We start from the raw sequence: 22,157 nt of genomic DNA, 5'->3' as shown, positions 1-22,157 counted from the left end.
CATCCTCCTCTCTCTCATCTCCTCCATCACTCCATCCTCCTCTCTCTCATGTCCTCCATCACTCCATCCTCCTCTCTCTCATCTCCTCCATCACTCCATCCTCCTCGCTCTCCTCTCCTCCATCACTCCATCCTCCTCTCTCTCATCTCCTCCATCACTCCATCCTCCTCTCTCTCATGTCCTCCATCACTCCATCCTCCTCTCTCTCATCTCCTCCATCACTCCATCCTCCTCGCTCTCCTCTCCTCCATCACTCCATCCTCCTCTCTCTCATCTCCTCCATCACTCCATCCTCCTCTCTCTCCTCTATCACTCCATCCTCCTCTCTCTCCTCTCCTCCATCACTCCATCCTCTCCTCTCTTCCATCACTCCATCCTCCTCTCTCTCATCTCCTCCATCACTCCATCCTCCTCTCTCTCCTCTATCACTCCATCCTCCTCTCTCTCCTCTCCTCCATCACTCCATCCTCTCCTCTCCTCCATCACTCCTTCCTCCTTTCTTTCATCTCCTCCATCACTCCATCCTCCTTTCTCTCCTCTCCGCCATCACTCCATCCTCCTCTCTCTCATCTCCTCCATCACTCCATCCTCCTCTCTCTCATCTCCTCCATCACTTCATCCTCCTCTCTCTCATGTCCTCCATCACTCCATCCTCCTCTCTCTCATCTCCTCCATCACTCCATCCTCCTCGCTCTCCTCTCCTCCATCACTCCATCCTCCTCTCTCTCATCTCCTCCATCACTCCATCCTCCTCTCTCTCCTCTCCTCCATCACTCCATCCTCCTCTCTCTCCTCTCCTCCATCACTCCTTCCTCCTTTCTCTCATCTCCTCCATCACTCCATCCTCCTTTCTCTCCTCTCCGCCATCACTCCATCCTCCTCGCTCTCATCTCCTCCATCACTCCATCCTCCTCTCTCTCATCTCCTCCATCACTCCATCCTCCTCTCTCTCATCTCCTCCATCACTTCATCCTCCTCTCTCTCATGTCCTCCATCACTCCATCCTCCTCTCTCTCATCTCCTCCATCACTCCATCCTCCTCTCTCTCATCTCCTCCATCACTTCATCCTCCTCTCTCTCATGTCCTCCATCACTCCATCCTCCTCTCTCTCATCTCCTCCATCACTTCATCCTCCTCTCTCTCATGTCCTCCATCACTCCATCCTCCTCTCTCTCATCTCCTCCATCACTCCATCCTCCTCTCTGACCCCCTCCATCACTCCATCCTCCTCCATCTCCTCTCTCCCTCTCCTCCATCACTCCATCCTCCTCTCTCTCATCTCCTCCATCACTTCATCCTCCTCTCTCTCATGTCCTCCATCACTCCATCCTCCTCTCTCTCATCTCCTCCATCACTCCATCCTCCTTTCTGACCCCCTCCATCACTCCATCCTCCTCCCTCTCCTCTCTCCCTCTCCTCCATCACTCCATCCTCCTCTCTGACCCCCTCCATCACTCCATCCTCCTCTCTCTCCTCTCTCCCTCTCCTCCATCACTCCATCCTCCTCTCTGACCCCCTCCATCACTCCATCCTCCTCTCTCTCCTCTCTCCCTCTCCTCCATCACTCCATCCTCCTCTCTGACCCCCTCCATCACTCCATCCTCCTCTCTGACCCCCTCCATCACTCCATCCTCCTCTCTCTCCTCTCTCCCTATCCTCCATCACTCCATCCTCCTCTCTCTCCTCTCTCCCTCTCCTCCATCACTCCATCCTCCTCTCTGACCCCCTCCATCACTCCATCCTCCTCTCTCTCCTCTCTCCATCTCCTCCATCACTCCATCCTCCTCTCTCTCCCTCTCCTCCATCACTCCAGCTACTGTTACACTAGGTTACAGCGTCAGCTACTGTTACACTAGGTTACAGCGTCAGCTACTGTTACACTAGGTTACAGCGTCAGCTACTGTTACACTAGGTTACAGCGTCAGCTACTGTTACACTAGGTTACAGCGTCAGCTACTGTTACACTAGGTTACAGCGTCAGCTACTGTTACATTAGGTTACAGCGTCAGCTACTGTTACACTAGTTTACAGCGTCAGCTACTGTTACACTAGGTTACAGCATCAGCTACTGCTACACTAGGTTACAGCATCAGCTACTGTTACACTAGGTTACAGCATCAGCTACTGTTACACTAGGTTACAGCATCAGCTACTGTTACACTAGGTTACAGCATCAGCTACTGTTACACTAGGTTACAGCATCAGCTACTGTTACACTAGGTTACAGCATCAGCTACTACTACACTAGGTTACAGCATCAGCTACTGTTACACTAGGTTACAGCGTCAGCTACTGTTACATTAGGTTACAGCGTCAGCTACTGTTACACTAGTTTACAGCGTCAGCTACTGTTACACTAGGTTACAGCATCAGCTACTGCTACACTAGGTTACAGCATCAGCTACTGTTACACTAGGTTACAGCATCAGCTACTGTTACACTAGGTTACAGCATCAGCTACTGTTACACTAGGTTACAGCATCAGCTACTGTTACACTAGTTTACAGCGTCAGCTACTGTTACACTAGGTTACAGCATCAGCTACTGCTACACTAGGTTACAGCATCAGCTACTGTTACACTAGGTTACAGCATCAGCTACTGTTACACTAGGTTACAGCATCAGCTACTGTTACACTAGGTTACAGCATCAGCTACTGTTACACTAGGTTACAGCATCAGCTACTGTTACACTAGGTTACAGCATCAGCTACTACTACACTAGGTTACAGCATCAGCTACTACTACACTAGGTTACAGCATCAGTCAGTTGTGTCATGGTGTGTGTCAGTTCTCTGACCGTCTACATCAGTACTGTTAGGGCCTGTTTCAGCTTGTCATTAGTACTGTTGGGCTCCTGAGTGGCACTGCATCTCAGTGCAAGAGGCGTCACTACAGTCCCGGGTTCGTATCCAGTCTGCTTCACATCCGGCTGTGATTGGGAGTCCCATTAGGCCCAGTGTCCTCTGGGTTTGGCCGGGGTAGTCCGGCATTGTAAATGACTTGCCAGGTTAAATAAAGGTCAAATAAAACATTTATAAAACATTTATAAATACCACGTGTCAGTTGTGTTTCGTCTGATGAGACGTGTCCTGCCAATGTATCGGGCCGTCAGTTGTGTTATGGCCTTTGTCAGCACTGTTACAGCCTAAATCAGTGATGTGACTGTGTGTCCCCTCCTCAGACGAGACGTGTCCTGCCAACGTGTGGGACTCTAAGAACCGCGGGGTGAACGGCACCCAGAGAGGACAGATCGTCTGGAGGCTGGAGCCTGGACCTTACTTCATGGAGCGTGAGTATAGTGTGTGTGTGTTAATGTTTATGAAGGACTGTTTGTGTGTTCAGGATGATTAGAACAATGGAACTCTTCTGTGTGTGTGTTCAGGATGATGAGAACAATATAACTCTTCTGTGTGTTTGTTCAGGATGATTAGAACAATAGAACTCTTCTGTGTGTGTGTTCAGGATGATTAGAACAATATAACTCTTCTGTGTGTGTGTTCAGGATGATTAGAACAATAGAACTCTTCTGTGTGTGTGTTCAGGATGATTAGAACAATAGAACTCTTCTGTGTGTGAGTTCAGGATGATTAGAACAATGGAATTCTACTGTGTGTGTGTTCAGGATGATTAGAACAATAGAACTCTTCTGTGTGTGTGTTCAGGATGAGTAGAACAATAGAACTCTTCTGTGTGTGTGTTCAGGATGATTAGAACAATATAAGTCTTCTGTGTGTGTTCAGGATGATTAGAACAATAGAACTCTTCTGTGTGTGTTCAGGATGAGTAGAACAATAGAACTCTTCTGTGTGTGTGTTCAGGATGATTAGAACAATAGAACTCTTCTGTGTGTGAGTTCAGGATGATTAGAACAATAGCAGTCTTCTGTGTGTGAGTTCAGGATGATTAGAACAATAGCAGTCTTCTGTGTGTGTTCAGGATGATTAGAACAATAGAACTCTTCTGTGTGTGTTCAGGATGAGTAGAACAATAGAACTCTTCTGTGTGTGTGTTCAGGATGAGTAGAACAATAGAACTCTTCTGTGTGTGTGTTCAGGATGATTAGAACAATAGAACTCTTCTGTGTGTGAGTTCAGGATGATTAGAACAATAGCAGTCTTCTGTGTGTGTGTTCAGGATGATTAGAACAATAGATCTCTTCTGTGTGTGTTCAGGATGATTAGAACAATGGAACTCTTTTGTGTGTGTGTTCAGGATGATTAGAACAATAGAACTCTTTTGTGTGTGTGTTCAGGATGATGAGAACAATAGAACTCTTCTGTGTGTGTGTTCAGGATGATTAGAACCATACAACTCTTCTGTGTGTGTGTTCAGGATGATGAGAACAATAGAACTCTTCTGTGTGTGTGTGTTCAGGATGATTAGAACCATACAACTCTTCTGTGTGTGTGTTCAGGATGATGAGAACAATAGAACTCTTCTGTGTGTGTGTTCAGGATGATTAGAACAATAGAACTCTTCTGTGTGTGTGTGTTCAGGATGATTAGAACAATATAACCCTTCTGTGTGTGTGTTCAGGATGATTAGAACAATAGAACTCTTCTGTGTGTGTGTTCAGGATGATTAGAACAATAGAACTCTTCTGTGTGTGTGTTCAGGATGATTAGAACAATAGAACTCTTCTGTGTGTGTGTGTTCAGGATGATTAGAACCATACAACTCTTCTGTGTGTGTGTTCAGGATGATGAGAACAATAGAACTCTTCTGTGTGTGTGTTCAGGATGATTAGAACAATAGAACTCTTCTGTGTGTGTGTGTTCAGGATGATTAGAACAATATAACCCTTCTGTGTGTGTGTTCAGGATGATTAGAACAATAGAACTCTTCTGTGTGTGTGTTCAGGATGATTAGAACAATAGAACTCTTCTGTGTGTGTGTGTTCAGGATGATTAGAACAGTAGAACTCTTCTGTGTGTGTGTTCAGGATGATTAGAACAATAGAACTCTTCTGTGTGTGTGTTCCTTCCTCAGCTGAGACTAAGATCTGCTTTAAGTACTATCATGGAGTGAGTGGTGGCCTGAGAGCAACAACCCCCTGCATCACCGTCAACAACCCAGGACTTCCTGTGAGTTCTGTGTGTCTGTCTGTATATGTTTATGAAGGAGTGCTTATTATGTATCAAGTAACTGTATGCCAGATGGTGTAGCTGCATCTTAGGCAAGCTTATCTGGTTGTTTAGAGAGAGAGGTGTGTGTGTGTGTGTGTGTGTGTGTGTGTGTGTGTGTGTGTGTGTGTGTGTGTGTGTGTGTGTGCGCGCGCGTGTGTGTGTTAGATATCAGCTGAACGTGTCAGTTGGGCTATATTATATCAATCTGAATATGTCAGTTGGACTATATTAGATATCAATCTGAATATGTCAGTTGGACTATATTAGATATCAATCTGAATATGGCAGTTGGACTATATTAGATATCTATCTGAATATGTCAGTTGGACTATATTATATCAATCTGAATATGGCAGTTGGACTATATTAGATATCAATCTGAATATGGCAGTTGGACTATATTAGATATCAATCTGAATATGGCAGTTGGACTATATTAGATATCAATCTGAATATGTCAGTTGGACTATATTAGATATCAATCTGAATATGGCAGTTGGACTATATTAGATATCAATCTGAACGTGTCAGTTGGACTATATTAGATATCAATCTGAATATGTCAGTTGGACTATATTAGATATCAATCTGAATATGGCAGTTGGACTATATTAGATATCAATCTGAATATGGCAGTTGGACTATATTAGATATCAATCTGAATATGTCAGTTGGACTATATTAGATATCAATCTGAATATGGCAGTTGGACTATATTAGATATCAATCTGAATATGGCAGTTGGACTATATTAGATATCAATCTGAATATGGCAGTTGGACTATATTAGATATCCGCTGAATATGTCAGTTGGACTATATTAGATATCAATCTGAATATGTCAGTTGGACTATATTAGATATCTATCTGAATATGGCAGTTGGACTATATTAGATATCAGCTGAATATGTCAGTTGGACTATATTAGATATCTATCTGAATATGGCAGTTGGACTATATTAGATATCAATCTGAATATGGCAGTTGGACTATATTAGATATCAGCTGAATATGTCAGTTGGACTATATTAGATCAATCTGAATATGGCAGTTGGACTATATTATATCAATCTGAATATGTCAGTTGGACTATATTAGATATCAGCTGAATATGGCAGTTGGACTATATTAGATATCTATCTGAATATGTCAGTTGGACTATATTAGATATCAATCTGAATATGTCAGTTGGACTATATTAGATATCAATCTGAATATGGCAGTTGGACTATATTAGATATCAGCTGAATATGTCAGTTGGACTATATTAGATATCAATCTGAATATGTCAGTTGGACTATATTAGATATCAATCTGAATATGTCAGTTGGACTATATTATATCTATCTCCTCCTCCATCTCTTTTTCTCTCTCCCTCCCTCCCCCCTCCCTCTCTCCACTCATCTATCCCTCCCCCTCTCTCTCGCTCTCTCTAACCCCTCTCCCTCCCTCCCCCTCCCTCTCTCCACTCATTTATCCCTCCCCCTCTCGCTCGCTCTCTCTAACCCCTCTCTCTCCCTCCACCGGGAAAATAAATCAACATAAATATAGGTTGTATTTACAATGGTGTTTTCTCTCTCTCTCTCCACCCCCTCCATCTCTCTCTCCACTCCTCTCTCCCCCTCCCTCCTCTCTTTCTCCTCTACCCCCCTCTCCCTCCATCCCACCATCCCTCCCCCTCTCTCCCTCCCTCCAAACCTCCCCCTCTCCCCCCCTCCAAACCTCCCCCTCTCCCCCCTCCAAACCTCCCCCTCTCCCTCCCTCCAAACCTCCCCCTCTCCCTCCCCCCATACCTCCCCCTCTCCCTCCCTCCAAACCTCCCCCTCTCCTTCTCCTTTCCTCCCTCCATCCCTATCACTTCCTGAGTTCACTAATACCAGCTGGCACAAATTAATTTGATATGAAATTCAGAGCGTTAATCTTCCAATCGGAGGGAGCGTCTGGCAGGCAGCCATGTTGGTTTTATGACAGGATCTGACAGATTACCAGACGTCCAGTCCACTTGATCTCTCTCTCTCTCTCTGACCCTCCTATATACAGTATCACTCTCCAAAATATCTCAGTGGTACACTGTGCTGTACTGCTCCGTGTTGAACTGGATATTGATAGATCTCAGTGTTACACTGTGCTGTGCTGCTCTGTGTTGAACTGGATATTGATATATCTCAGTGTTACACTGTGCTGTGCTGCTCTGTGTTGAACTGGATATTGATATATCTCAGTGTTACACTGTGCTGTGCTGCTCTGTGTTGAACTGGATATTGATATATCTCAGTGTTACACTGTGCTGTACTGCTCCGTGTTGAACTGGATATTGATGTATCTCAGTGTTACACTGTGCTGTACTGCTCTGTGTTGAACTGGATATTGATGTATCTCAGTGTTACACTGTGCTGTACTGCTCCGTGTTGAACTGGATATTGATGTATCTCAGTGTTACACTGTGCTGTACTGCTCCGTGTTGAACTGGATATTGATATATCTCAGTGTTACACTGTGCTGTACTGCTCCGTGTTGAACTGGATATTGATGTATCTCAGTGTTACACTGTGCTGTACTGCTCCGTGTTGAATTGGATATTGATATATCTCAGTGTTACACTGCTGTACTGCTCTGTGTTGAACTGGATATTGATATATCTCAGTGTTACACTGTGCTGTGCTGCTCTGTGTTGAACTGGATATTGATATATCTCAGTGTTACACTGTGCTGTGCTGCTCTGTATTGATGGTATAATTTCCAGTCTTGTTGGCCCTCAACCATAAGTCTCATGTCTGTGGTTTTATACTGTCCTATACTAACATCTCTCAATGGTTGAGTTCCCGTCACAGCTCATCTCCCATTGGTTGTTTCCTTGCCAGGTTAGAGTCGAGGGTCAAGCTGAGGGCCAATCAGTGACAGAGAACTGTCGGAAACTCGTCAGCTTCACTTTATCAGGTCAGTTATTGTTGATTGGTAGATTGTCTCAATCTACACTGGTCTGGTGTGATCTGCACTGCCTCCCTGTGGTTGAGATGTGTTACTGCACGTGACCTCCTGTCAGTCACTCCTGGGCCAGAGTTGTCTACTGACCCCTGGTATACAGTCACTCCTGGGCCAGAGTTGTCTACCGACCCCTGGTATACAGACACTCCTGGGCCAGAGTTGTCTACCGACCCCTGGTATACAGACACTCCTGGGCCAGAGTTGTCTACCGACCCCTGGTATACAGTCACTCCTGGGCCAGAGTTGTTTACTGACCCCTGGTATACAGTCACTCCTGGGCCAGAGTTGTCTACTGACCCCTGGTATACAGTCACTCCTGGGCCAGAGTTGTCTACTGACCCCTGGTATACAGACACTCCTGGGCCAGAGTTGTCTACCGACCCCTGGTATACAGACACTCCTGGGCCAGAGTTGTCTACCGACCCCTGGTATACAGACACTCCTGGGCCAGAGTTGTTTACTGACCCCTGGTATACAGTCACTCCTGGGCCAGAGTTGTCTACTGACCCCTGGTATACAGTCACTCCTGGGCCAGAGTTGTCTACTGACCCCTGGTATACCGACACTCCTGGGCCAGAGTTGTCTACTGACCCCTGGTATACAGACACTCCTGAACCAGAGTTGTTTACTGACCCCTGGTATACAGACACTCCTGAACCAGAGTTGTTTACTGACCCCTGGTATACAGTCACTCCTGAACCAGAGTTGTTTACCGACCCCTGGTATACAGACACTCCTGAACCAGAGTTGTTTACCGACCCCTGGTATACAGTCACTCCTGGGTCAGACTTGTCTACCGACCCCTGGTATACAGTCACTCCTGGGCCAGAGTTGTTTACTGACCCCTGGTATACAGACACTCCTGGGCCAGAGTTGTTTACTGACCCCTGGTATACAGACACTCCTGGACCAGAGTTGTCTACTGACCCCTGGTATACAGTCACTCCTGGGTCAGACTTGTCTACCGACCCCTGGTATACAGTCACTCCTGGACCAGAGTTGTCTACCGACCCCTGGTATACAGTCACACCTACCGACCCCTGGTATACATTATGTAGAGAGATTTCTCTGAGTCTCTCTGTAGAGATCCTAATGTGTTTAAAATAAATGTATTATTATTCATTATTATAATCATTATTCTGTTTGTGTGTGTGTATGGTATAACTCCACAGCTTTAATATGTGTATCTGTGTAGATACTCATGAGCGTGATATATTTCCAGTATATTTCCAGTATATTTCCAGTATATTTCCAGTATATTTCCAGTATATTTCCAGGATACGTGGTATGTGTCTTTCTCTATAGATATCCGTGCGTTGGGCCTGAAGAAGGGGATGTTCTTTAACCCCGACCCCTACCTGAAGATGTCCATCCACCCTGGGAAGAGGAGTGGCTTCCCCACCTTCACACACCACGGACAGGAGCGCCGATCTGCCATCATATCTAACACCACCAACCCTGTCTGGCCCGGAGAGGTGATATACACACACACACACACATCCAGGCACAAACGCTAGATCGCAAACACACACACACACACACACACACACACACACACACACACACACACACACACACACACACATACATCCAGGCACAAACGCTAGAGTGCAGGCACACACACACACACACACACACACATCCAGGCACAAACGCTAGAGCGCAAACACACATTTTCACACACACACACACACACACTGTAAAATAATGCTTTCCAATTCTCTCTCTCTCTCTCTGTCAGAAGTACACGTTTGTGGCTCTGATGACGGATGTCTTGGAGATCGAGGTGAAGGATAAGTTTTCTAAAAGCCGACCAATCATCAAGCGCTTCCTGGGTCAACTGACCATCCCAGTGCAGAGGCTGCTAGAGAGACCTACTAATGCAGAGTGAGTCAACTGGAAACCACACCACACACACACTCAGAGATACATTTCTTACCGGCTTCAGCACTGTCCTCAGTAACTAGACATTATTTAATCAATAGTAATCATTGTAACGTTTAAATAACCATGTATTGGTCATGTTGATCTACAGCTGAGTCTGAATGGTTTGTAATGTTTTTATATCCACAGGGACCAGCCGCTAAGCTATACCCTGTGTCGTCGTCTGCCCACGGACCATGTGAGCGGCCAGCTGCAGTTTAGAGTGGACATGACCTCTGGACATGACGGTAAGGACAAGACCTCTGGACATGACAGTAAGGACACGACCTCTGGACATGACAGTAAGGACATGACCTCTGGACATGACAGTAAGAACATGACCTCTGGACATGACGGTAAGGACATGACCTCTGGACATGACGGTAAGGAAATGACGGTAAGGACATGACCTCTGGACATGATGGTAAGGACATGACCTCTGGACATGACGGTAAGGACATGACGGTAAGGACATGACGGTAAGGACATGACCTCTGGACATGACGGTAAGGACATGACCTCTGGACATGACGGTAAGGACATGACCTCTGGACATGATGGTAAGGACATGACCTCTGGACATGGCAGAAGGACATGGGACATGGGAGAGGGCATGGCAGAAGGACATGGGACATGGGAGAGGGCATGACAGAAGGACATGGGAGAGGGCATGACAGAAGGACATGGCAGAAGGACATGGGAGAGGGCATGACAGAAAGACATGGGAGAGGGCATGGCAGAAGGACATGGGAGAGGGCATGACAGAAGGACATGGGAGAGGGCATGACAGAAGGGCATGACAGAAGGACATGGGAGAGGGCATGACAGAAGGACATGGGAGAGGGCATGACAGAAGGACATGGGAGAGGGCATGACAGAAGGACATGGGAGAGGGCATGACAGAAGGACATGGCAGAAGGACATGGGAGAGGGCATGACAGAAGGACATGGGAGAGGGCATGGCAGTAAGGACATGGGAGAGGGCATGACAGAAGGACATGGGAGAGGGCATGGCAGTAAGGACATGGGAGAGGGCATGACAGAAGGACATGGGAGAGGGCATGACAGAAGGACATGGCAGAAGGACATGGGAGAGGGCATGACAGAAGGACATGGGAGAGGGCATGACAGAAGGACATGGGAGAGGGCATGACAGAAGGACATGGGAGAGGGCATGACAGAAGGACATGGCAGAAGGACATGGGAGAGGGCATGACAGAAGGACATGGGAGAGGGCATGACAGAAGGACATGGGAGAGGGCATGACAGAAGGACATGGGAGAGGGCATGACAGAAGGACATGGGAGAGGGCATGACAGAAGGACATGGGAGAGGGCATGACAGAAGGACATGGGAGAGGGCATGGCAGAAGGACATGGGACATGGGAGAGGGCATGACAGAAGGACATGGGAGAGGGCATGACAGAAGGACATGGGAGAGGGCATGGCAGAAGGACATGGGACATGGGAGAGGGCATGACAGAAGGACATACTAAAGTAATAACATCTGAGAGAGGGAGAGGCTTTGTGTTGATCCGCTTACGTCAGACTGATTATATATATTTGGATTAAAGCGTCTGCTAAATTACATATTATATTCATGACTTTTGAATGTCACACACCCATCAACTAAATGCTGTGTGTGAGTTTTAAAGGTAACCCTGTTTTCCCCTTCCCTTCCCTTCCCTTCCCTCCCTTCCCCTTCCCCTTCCCTCCCCTCACCTCCCTTCCCTTCCCTTCCTTCCCTTCCCTTCCCTTCCTTCCTCTCCCTTCCCTTCCTTTCCCTTCCCTTCCCTCCCCTCCCTCCCCCTCCCTCCCCCTCCCCTCCCCTCCCCCTCCCCCTCCCCTCCCCTTTTCTTTCCTTCTCTCACCTCCCTTCCCTACCCTTCCCCTCCCCCTCACCTCCCTTCCCTTCCCTTCCCTTCCTTCCTTCCCTTCCCTTCCCTTCCTTCCCTTCCCTTCCCTTCCCTCCCCTCCCCTCCCCTCCCCCTCCCCTCCCTCCCCCCCTCCCTCCCTTCCCTACCCCCCCCTCTCCTCCCTTCCCTTCCCTGCCTCCCTCCCTGACAGAGGGCTCTCCTGATGCCATGGGTTCCATCTTGGGTTTGTCAGTGAACGGGGACCCTGGGAGCCCCTCTGACGATGAAGACCCCCACCCTTCCTCCAGGGCCCGGGGCCCCTCTCCCACAGGTTCCTACTCCTCCCTGCTCAACGGAGAGGTCCACAGGGATGGAGACGATGTCTGGAGTGACTCCCGGGGGGCGGTAGGCGAGCTAGGCGTCCTGGGTAAAAGTCCTAAAGCTGTGTTGTCTTTATGATTGTCTGTATGTCTGATGTAACTGTCATACTGTTAGTATGTTTCATGTAACTGTCAGTATGTTTCATGTAACTGTCATACTGTTAGTATGTTTCATGTAACTGTTGTAACTGTCATACTGTTAGTATGTTTCATGTAACTGTTAGTATGTTTCATGTAACTGTCATACTGTTAGTATGTTTCATGTAACTGTTAGTATGTTTCATGTAACTGTTAGTATGTTTCATGTAACTGTCATATGTTTCAGTATGTTTCATGTAACTGTCATACTGTTAGTATGTTTCATGTAACTGTCATACTGTTAGTATGTTTCATGTAACTGTTAGTATGTTTCATGTAACTGTCATATGTTTCATGTTTCATACTGTAATGTTTCATGTAACTGTCATACTGTTATGTTTCATGTAACTGTCATACCGTTAGTATGTTTCATGTAACTGTCATACTGTTAGTATGTTTCATGTAACTGTTAGTATGTTTCATGTTACTGTCATACTGTTAGTATGTTTCATGTAACTGTCATACCGTTAGTATGTTTCATGTAACTGTCATACTGTTAGTATGTTTCATGTAACTGTCATACTGTTAGTATGTTTCATGTAACTGTCATACTGTTAGTATGTTTCATGTTGCTGTCATACTGTTAGTATGTTTCATGTAACTGTCATACTGTTAGTATGTTTCATGTAACTGTCATACTGTTAGTATGTTTCATGTTGCTGTCATACTGTTAGTATGTTTCATGTAACTGTCATACTGTTAGTATGTTTCATGTAACTGTCATACTGTTAGTATGTTTCATGTTACTGTCATACTGTTAGTATGTTTCATGTTACTGTCATACTGTTAGTATGTTTCATGTAACTGTTAGTATGTTTCATGTAACTGTCATACTGTTAGTATGTTTCATGTAACCGTCATACTGTTAGTATGTTTCATGTAACTGTTAGTATGTTTCATGTAACTGTTAGTATGTCTCATGTAACTGTCATACCGTTAGTATGTTTCATGTAACTGTCATACTGTTAGTATGTTTCATGTAACTGTCATACTGTTAGTATGTTTCATGTAACTATTAGTATGTTTCATGTTACTGTCATACCATTAGTATGTTTCATGTAACTGTCAGTATGTTTCATGTAACTGTTAGTATGTTTCATGTAACTGTTAGTATGTTTCATGTAACTGTCATACTGTTAGTATGTTTCATGTAACCGGCATACTGTTAGTATGTTTCATGTAACTGTTAGTATGTTTCATGTAATTGTCATACTGTTAGTATGTTTCATGTAACTGTTAGTATGTTTCATGTAACTGTCATACTGTTAGTATGTTTCATGTAACTGTTAGTATGTTTTATGTAACTGTCATACCGTTAGTATGTTTCATGTAACTGTCATACTGTTAGTATGTTTCATGTAACCCTCATACTGTTAGTATGTTTCATGTAACTGTTAGTATGTTTCATGTAACTGTCATACTGTTAGTATGTTTCATGTAACCGTCATACTGTTAGTATGTTTCATGTAACTATTAGTATGTTTCATGTTACTGTCATACTGTTAGTATGTTTCATGTAACTGTCATACTGTTAGTATGTTTCATGTAACTGTTAGTATGTTTCATGTAACTGTTAGTATGTTTCATGTAATTGTTAGTATGTTTCATGTAACTGTTAATATGTTTCATGTAACTGTTAGTATGTTTCATGTAACTGTTAGTATGTTTCATGTAACTGTTAGTATGTTTCATGTAACTGTTAGTATGTTTCATGTTACTGTCATACTGTTAGTATGTTTCATGTAACTGTCATACTGTTAGTATGTTTCATGTAACTGTTAGTATGTTTCATGTAACTGTCATACTGTTAGTATGTTTCATGTAACTGTTAGTATGTTTCATGTAACTGTCATACTGTTAGTATGTTTCATGTAACTGTTAGTATGTTTCATGTAACTGTCATACTGTTAGTATGTTTCATGTAACTGTTAGTATGTTTCATGTAACTGTCATACCGTTAGTATGTTTCATGTAACTGTCATACTGTTAGTATGTTTCATGTAACTGTCATACTGTTAGTATGTTTCATGTAACTGTTAGTATGTTTCATGTAACTGTCATACTGTTAGTATGTTTCATGTAACCGTCATACTGTTAGTATGTTTCATGTAACTATTAGTATGTTTCATGTTACTGTCATACTGTTAGTATGTTTCATGTAACTGTCATAATGTTAGTATGTTTCATGTAACTGTCATACTGTTAGTATGTTTCATGTAACTGTTAGTATGTTTCATGTAACTATTAGTATGTTTCATGTTACTGTCATACTGTTAGTATGTTTCATGTAACTGTCATAATGTTAGTATGTTTCATGTAACTGTCATACTGTTAGTATGTTTCATGTAACTGTTAGTATGTTTCATGTAACTGTTAGTATGTTTCATGTAATTGTTAGTATGTTTCATGTAACTGTTAATATGTTTCATGTAACTGTTAGTATGTTTCATGTAACTGTTAGTATGTTTCATGTAACTGTTAGTATGTTTCATGTTACTGTCATACTGTTAGTATGTTTCATGTAACTGTCATAATGTTAGTATGTTTCATGTAACTGTCATACTGTTAGTATGTTTCATGTAACTGTTAGTATGTTTCATGTAACTGTTAGTATGTTTCATGTAATTGTTAGTATGTTTCATGTAACTGTTAATATGTTTCATGTAACTGTTAGTATGTTTCATGTAACTGTTAATATGTTTCATGTAACTGTTAGTATGTTTCATGTAACTGTTAGTATGTTTCATGTTACTGTCATACTGTTAGTATGTTTCATGTTACTGTCATACTGTTAGTATGTTTCATGTTACTGTCATACTGTTAGTATGTTTCATGTAACTGTCATACTGTTAGTATGTTTCATGTAACTGTCATACTGTTAGTATGTTTCATGTTACTGTTAGTATGTTTCATGTAACTGTCATACTGTTAGAATGTTTCATGTTACTGTCATACTGTTAGTATGTTTCATGTTACTGTCATACTGTTAGTATGTTTCATGTAACTGTTAGTATGTTTCATGTAACTGTTAGTATGTTTCATGTAACTGTCATACTGTTAGTATGTTTCATGTAACTGTTAGTATGTTTCATGTAACTGTCATACTGTTAGTATGTTTCATGTAACTGTTAGTATGTTTCATGTAACTGTCATACTGTTAGTATGTTTCATGTAACTGTTAGTATGTTTCATGTAACTGTCATACCGTTAGTATGTTTCATGTAACTGTCATACTGTTAGTATGTTTCATGTAACTGTCATACTGTTAGTATGTTTCATGTAACTGTTAGTATGTTTCATGTAACTGTCATACTGTTAGTATGTTTCATGTAACCGTCATACTGTTAGTATGTTTCATGTAACTATTAGTATGTTTCATGTTACTGTCATACTGTTAGTATGTTTCATGTAACTGTCATAATGTTAGTATGTTTCATGTAACTGTCATACTGTTAGTATGTTTCATGTAACTGTTAGTATGTTTCATGTAACTGTTAGTATGTTTCATGTAATTGTTAGTATGTTTCATGTAACTGTTAATATGTTTCATGTAACTGTTAGTATGTTTCATGTAACTGTTAGTATGTTTCATGTAACTGTTAGTATGTTTCATGTTACTGTCATACTGTTAGTATGTTTCATGTAACTGTCATAATGTTAGTATGTTTCATGTAACTGTCATACTGTTAGTATGTTTCATGTAACTGTTAGTATGTTTCATGTAACTGTTAGTATGTTTCATGTAATTGTTAGTATGTTTCATGTAACTGTTAATATGTTTCATGTAACTGTTAGTATGTTTCATGTAACTGTTAATATGTTTCATGTAACTGTTAGTATGTTTCATGTAACTGTTAGTATGTTTCATGTAACTGTCATACTGTTAGTATGTTTCATGTTGCTGTCATACTGTTAGTATGTTTCATGTAACTGTCATACTGTTAGTATGTTTCATGTAACTGTCATACTGTTAGTATGTTTCATGTTACTGTCATACTGTTAGTATGTTTCATGTTACTGTCATACTGTTAGTATGTTTCATGTAACTGTTAGTATGTTTCATGTAACTGTCATACTGTTAGTATGTTTCATGTAACTGTCATACTGTTAGTATGTTTCATGTAACTGTTAGTATGTTTCATGTAACTGTTAGTATGTCTCATGTAACTGTCATACCGTTAGTATGTTTCATGTAACTGTCATACTGTTAGTATGTTTCATGTAACTGTCATACTGTTAGTATGTTTCATGTAACTATTAGTATGTTTCATGTTACTGTCATACCATTAGTATGTTTCATGTAACTGTCAGTATGTTTCATGTAACTGTTAGTATGTTTCATGTAACTGTTAGTATGTTTCATGTAACTGTCATACTGTTAGTATGTTTCATGTAACTGTCATACTGTTAGTATGTTTCATGTAACTGTTAGTATGTTTCATGTAACTGTCATACTGTTAGTATGTTTCATGTAACTGTTAGTATGTTTCATGTAACTGTCATACTGTTAGTATGTTTCATGTAACTGTTAGTATGTTTTATGTAACTGTCATACCGTTAGTATGTTTCATGTAACTGTCATACTGTTAGTATGTTTCATGTAACCCTCATACTGTTAGTATGTTTCATGTAACTGTTAGTATGTTTCATGTAACTGTCATACTGTTAGTATGTTTCATGTAACTGTCATACTGTTAGTATGTTTCATGTAACTATTAGTATGTTTCATGTTACTGTCATACTGTTAGTATGTTTCATGTAACTGTCATACTGTTAGTATGTTTCATGTAACTGTTAGTATGTTTCATGTAACTGTTAGTATGTTTCATGTAATTGTTAGTATGTTTCATGTAACTGTTAATATGTTTCATGTAACTGTTAGTATGTTTCATGTAACTGTTAGTATGTTTCATGTAACTGTTAGTATGTTTCATGTTACTGTCATACTGTTAGTATGTTTCATGTAACTGTTAGTATGTTTCATGTAACTGTCATACTGTTAGTATGTTTCATGTAACTGTTAGTATGTTTCATGTAACTGTCATACTGTTAGTATGTTTCATGTAACTGTTAGTATGTTTCATGTAACTGTCATACTGTTAGTATGTTTCATGTAACTGTTAGTATGTTTCATGTAACTGTCATACTGTTAGTATGTTTCATGTAACTGTTAGTATGTTTCATGTAACTGTCATACTGTTAGTATGTTTCATGTAACTGTCATACTGTTAGTATGTTTCATGTAACTGTCATACTGTTAGTATGTTTCATGTAACTGTTAGTATGTTTCATGTAACTGTCATACTGTTAGTATGTTTCATGTAACCATCATACTGTTAGTATGTTTCATGTAACTATTAGTATGTTTCATGTTACTGTCATACTGTTAGTATGTTTCATGTAACTGTCATAATGTTAGTATGTTTCATGTAACTGTCATACTGTTAGTATGTTTCATGTAACTGTTAGTATGTTTCATGTAACTGTTAGTATGTTTCATGTAATTGTTAGTATGTTTCATGTAACTGTTAATATGTTTCATGTAACTGTTAGTATGTTTCATGTAACTGTTAGTATGTTTCATGTAACTGTTAGTATGTTTCATGTTACTGTCATACTGTTAGTATGTTTCATGTAACTGTCATAATGTTAGTATGTTTCATGTAACTGTCATACTGTTAGTATGTTTCATGTAACTGTTAGTATGTTTCATGTAACTGTTAGTATGTTTCATGTAACTTCATACTGTTAGTATGTTTCATGTAACTGTTAATATGTTTCATGTAACTGTTAGTATGTTTCATGTAACTGTTAATATGTTTCATGTAACTGTTAGTATGTTTCATGTAACTGTTAGTATGTTTCATGTTACTGTCATACTGTTAGTATGTTTCATGTTACTGTCATACTGTTAGTATGTTTCATGTTACTGTCATACTGTTAGTATGTTTCATGTAACTGTCATACTGTTAGTATGTTTCATGTAACTGTCATACTGTTAGTATGTTTCATGTTACTGTTAGTATGTTTCATGTAACTGTCATACTGTTAGAATGTTTCATGTTACTGTCATACTGTTAGTATGTTTCATGTTTCACTGTCATACTGTTAGTATGTTTCATGTAACTGTTAGTATGTTTCATGTAACTGTTAGTATGTTTCATGTAACTGTCATACTGTTAGTATGTTTCATGTAACTGTTAGTATGTTTCATGTAACTGTCATACTGTTAGTATGTTTCATGTAACTGTTAGTATGTTTCATGTAACTGTCATACTGTTAGTCTGTTTCATGTAACTGTTAGTATGTTTCATGTAACTGTCATACTGTTAGTATGTTTCATGTTACTGTCATACTGTTAGTATGTTTCATGTAACTGTCATACTGTTAGTATGTTTCATGTAACTGTTAGTATGTTTCATGTAACTGTCATACTGTTAGTATGTTTCATGTAACTGTTAGCATACTGTTAGTATGTTTCATGTAACTATTAGTATGTTTCATGTTACTGTCATACTGTTAGTATGTTTCATGTAACTGTCATAATGTTAGTATGTTTCATGTAACTGTCATACTGTTAGTATGTTTCATGTAACTGTTAGTATGTTTCATGTAACTGTTAGTATGTTTCATGTAGTCTGTTAGTATGTTTCATGTAACTGTTAATATGTTTCATGTAACTGTTAGTATGTTTCATGTAACTGTTAGTATGTTTCATGTAACTGTTAGTATGTTTCATGTTACTGTCATACTGTTAGTATGTTTCATGTAACTGTCATAATGTTAGTATGTTTCATGTAACTGTCATACTGTTAGTATGTTTCATGTAACTGTTAGTATGTTTCATGTAACTGTTAGTATGTTTCATGTAATTGTTAGTATGTTTCATGTAACTGTTAATATGTTTCATGTAACTGTTAGTATGTTTCATGTAACTGTTAATATGTTTCATGTAACTGTTAGTATGTTTCATGTAACTGTTAGTATGTTTCATGTTACTGTCATACTGTTAGTATGTTTCATGTTACTGTCATACTGTTAGTATGTTTCATGTTACTGTCATACTGTTAGTATGTTTCATGTAACTGTCATACTGTTAGTATGTTTCATGTAACTGTCATACTGTTAGTATGTTTCATGTTACTGTTAGTATGTTTCATGTAACTGTCATACTGTTAGAATGTTTCATGTTGCTGTCATACTGTTAGTATGTTTCATGTAACTATTAGTATGTTTCATGTTGCTGTCATACTGTTAGTATGTTTCATGTAACTGTCATACTGTTAGTATGTTTCATGTAACTGTTAGTATGTTTCATGTAACTGTTAGTATGTTTCATGTAACTGTTAGTATGTTTCATGTAACTGTTAGTATGTTTCATGTAACTGTCATACTGTTAGTATGTTTCATGTAACTGTTAGTATGTTTCATGTAACTGTTAGTATGTTTCATGTAACTGTTCGTATGTTTCATGTAACTGTTAGTATGTTTCATGTAACTGTTAGTATGTTTCATGTTACTGTCATACTGTTAGTATGTTTCATGTAACTGTTAGTATGTTTCATGTAACTGTTAGTATGTTTCATGTAACTGTTAGTATGTTTCATGTAACTGTTAGTATGTTTCATGTAACTGTTAGTACGTTTCATGTAACTGTCATACTGTTAGTATGTTTCATGTAACTGTCATACTGTTAGTATGTTTCATGTTACTGTCATACTGTTAGTATGTTTCATGTTACTGTCATACTGTTAGTATGTTTCATGTAACTGTTAGTATGTTTCATGTAACTGTCATACTGTTAGTATGTTTCATGTTACTGTCATACTGTTAGTATGGTTCATGTTACTGTCATACTGTTAGTATGTTTCATGTTACTGTTAGTATGTTTCATGTAACTGTTAGTATGTTTCATGTAACTGTTAGTATGTTTCATGTTGCTGTCATACTGTTAGTATGTTTCATGTAACTATTAGTATGTTTCATGTTGCTGTCATACTGTTAGTATGTTTCATGTAACTGTCATACTGTTAGTATGTTTCATGTAACTGTCATACTGTTAGTATGTTTCATGTAACTGTTAGTATGTTTCATGTAACTGTTAGTATGTTTCATTTTGCTGTCATACTGTTAGTATGTTTCATGTAACTATTAGTATGTTTCATGTTGCTGTCATACTGTTAGTATGTTTCATGTAACTGTTAGTATGTTTCATGTAACTGTCATACTGTTAGTATGTTTCATGTAACTGTTAGTATGTTTCATGTAACGTAATTGTTGGTGTTTTTTAATGTAACATGCTTTCTGTACGGAAAGTACATTTCTGTGGACAACAGACAATACAAGAATATCTAATCTAATCTAACTAGGATTGGCAATCCCAGGCGGCCACTCCCATCGACAGGTGTCCCTCAACGACTACTTGGATGCCATCGAAGCTCCTAAGGGCCCGGGAGAGCGGCCCCTGGGCGCAACGTCACCCAAGCTGAGGTCCAGTTTCCCGACGAACACACGACTCAGCGCCATGCTGCATATAGACTCTGATGAAGACGAGGAGGCGGGGCCGTCCAGGGACCATCCACCACATGACAGGAAGCCCTTGCTGCCACTGGCCAATGGTGTTCAGGCTGGGGTTGGGAAGGGAGCTGCCTCTTCAGAACAGGGCCTGGGGAAACAAGAGAAAGAGGGGACAGAGGCAAACAGGGGAGAGATTGAGGGAGCACAGGGGACAAAAGCTGGGACAGGGGATGGAGCTGGGGATGGAGATGGGTTTGGGGCTGGATCTGGGGATGGAGCTGGAGATGGGCCTGGATCTGGGGATGGAGCTGGAGATGGGGCTGGATCTGGGGCTGGATCTGGGGATGGGGATGGGGCTGGAGATGGGGCTGGATCTGGGGATGGAGCTGGAGATGGGGCTGGAGATGGGGCTGGAGATGGGGATGGGGCTGGATCTGGGGATGGGGCTGGATCTCAGGATGGATCCATGGCTGGGGTTGGAGTTGCAGTTGAAGCGAGGACTGGAGCTGGATCCATGGCTGTGGTTGGATCTCTAACTATAGCCAGACCTGGGGTTGGAGCTGAGGTCAGACCTGTATCTGTGGTTGGTCCTGGGGCTGGAGCTGGGCCTCCTCTATCTCCAATACCTGAGACGAATACTGCAGTGCAGGGGGTGTCAGAGGACGCTGTGGCAGCCAGGCCTGAGGCCAGCCAGCAGCCAACGATCTCAGGGGCCACAGCAGCCCAGGAGCCCCTCAGGATCTCACTGCCTGCTGTTCTGAAGACATCCACTACTCAGGTGAGTGGTGCTGTCAGACCAGGGTCTGGGCAGGCCCACCTCCTAACAGAACGCTCTACCACATGTATTTTACTGTACATTTCAACTTTAGGTTCATCTAAATGTGTTCATATCTTAGTGATGAAGGATAAATGCCAAAGTTTAACAATAAAGAATACTTTGCTCTATTTTCAGAAGGGACGGAAGGAAGAGGTAATGGCGCCCAAGGCTGAGGAGGAAGGGGCGGAGTCACCCAGTGAAGGAGCAAGTGCCATTGCAGCCCCCCCGACGACCAGTAGTGTTGCCGACCAGGGGGGCGGGGCCTCTGGCTCTGATGTCACAGGAGGAAGGACCGCCAGCGCAGCAGCCAATGAGGAAGAAGAGGGTGGGGAGATCTGGCAGAGGAGGTCCATGCAGGCGTCTGGAGGCGTGTCTCAGGAGGAGGGGGCGCGGTCTTCTGAGGCGAGCGGGC

At 41.4% G+C, this 22,157-nt stretch overlaps 1 protein-coding gene across 1 annotated transcript in view; it reads left to right on the top strand.

Moving 5' to 3' along the window:
- Positions 1 to 22,157, top strand: part of LOC135543136 (E3 ubiquitin-protein ligase HECW2-like) — a 51,952-nt gene that overhangs the window by 11,230 nt on the left and 18,565 nt on the right. Inside the window, exons 2-11 of the mRNA XM_064970213.1 lie at positions 3,185 to 3,292; positions 4,993 to 5,087; positions 7,991 to 8,066; positions 9,420 to 9,589; positions 9,856 to 10,001; positions 10,188 to 10,285; positions 12,105 to 12,320; positions 20,781 to 21,164; positions 21,441 to 21,706; positions 21,881 to 22,157. The exon at positions 21,881 to 22,157 is cut by the window's right edge and continues 48 nt beyond it. Coding sequence (XP_064826285.1) covers positions 3,185 to 3,292; positions 4,993 to 5,087; positions 7,991 to 8,066; positions 9,420 to 9,589; positions 9,856 to 10,001; positions 10,188 to 10,285; positions 12,105 to 12,320; positions 20,781 to 21,164; positions 21,441 to 21,706; positions 21,881 to 22,157 — 1,836 coding nt within the window. The remainder of the gene's footprint in view (positions 1 to 3,184; positions 3,293 to 4,992; positions 5,088 to 7,990; positions 8,067 to 9,419; positions 9,590 to 9,855; positions 10,002 to 10,187; positions 10,286 to 12,104; positions 12,321 to 20,780; positions 21,165 to 21,440; positions 21,707 to 21,880) is intronic.

The sequence above is a fragment of the Oncorhynchus masou genome, chromosome 7 (genome assembly GCF_036934945.1).
Source record: "Oncorhynchus masou masou isolate Uvic2021 chromosome 7, UVic_Omas_1.1, whole genome shotgun sequence".
Lineage (NCBI taxonomy): Eukaryota > Metazoa > Chordata > Actinopteri > Salmoniformes > Salmonidae > Oncorhynchus > Oncorhynchus masou.
This window is presented reverse-complemented; position numbering and strand designations above follow the sequence as displayed.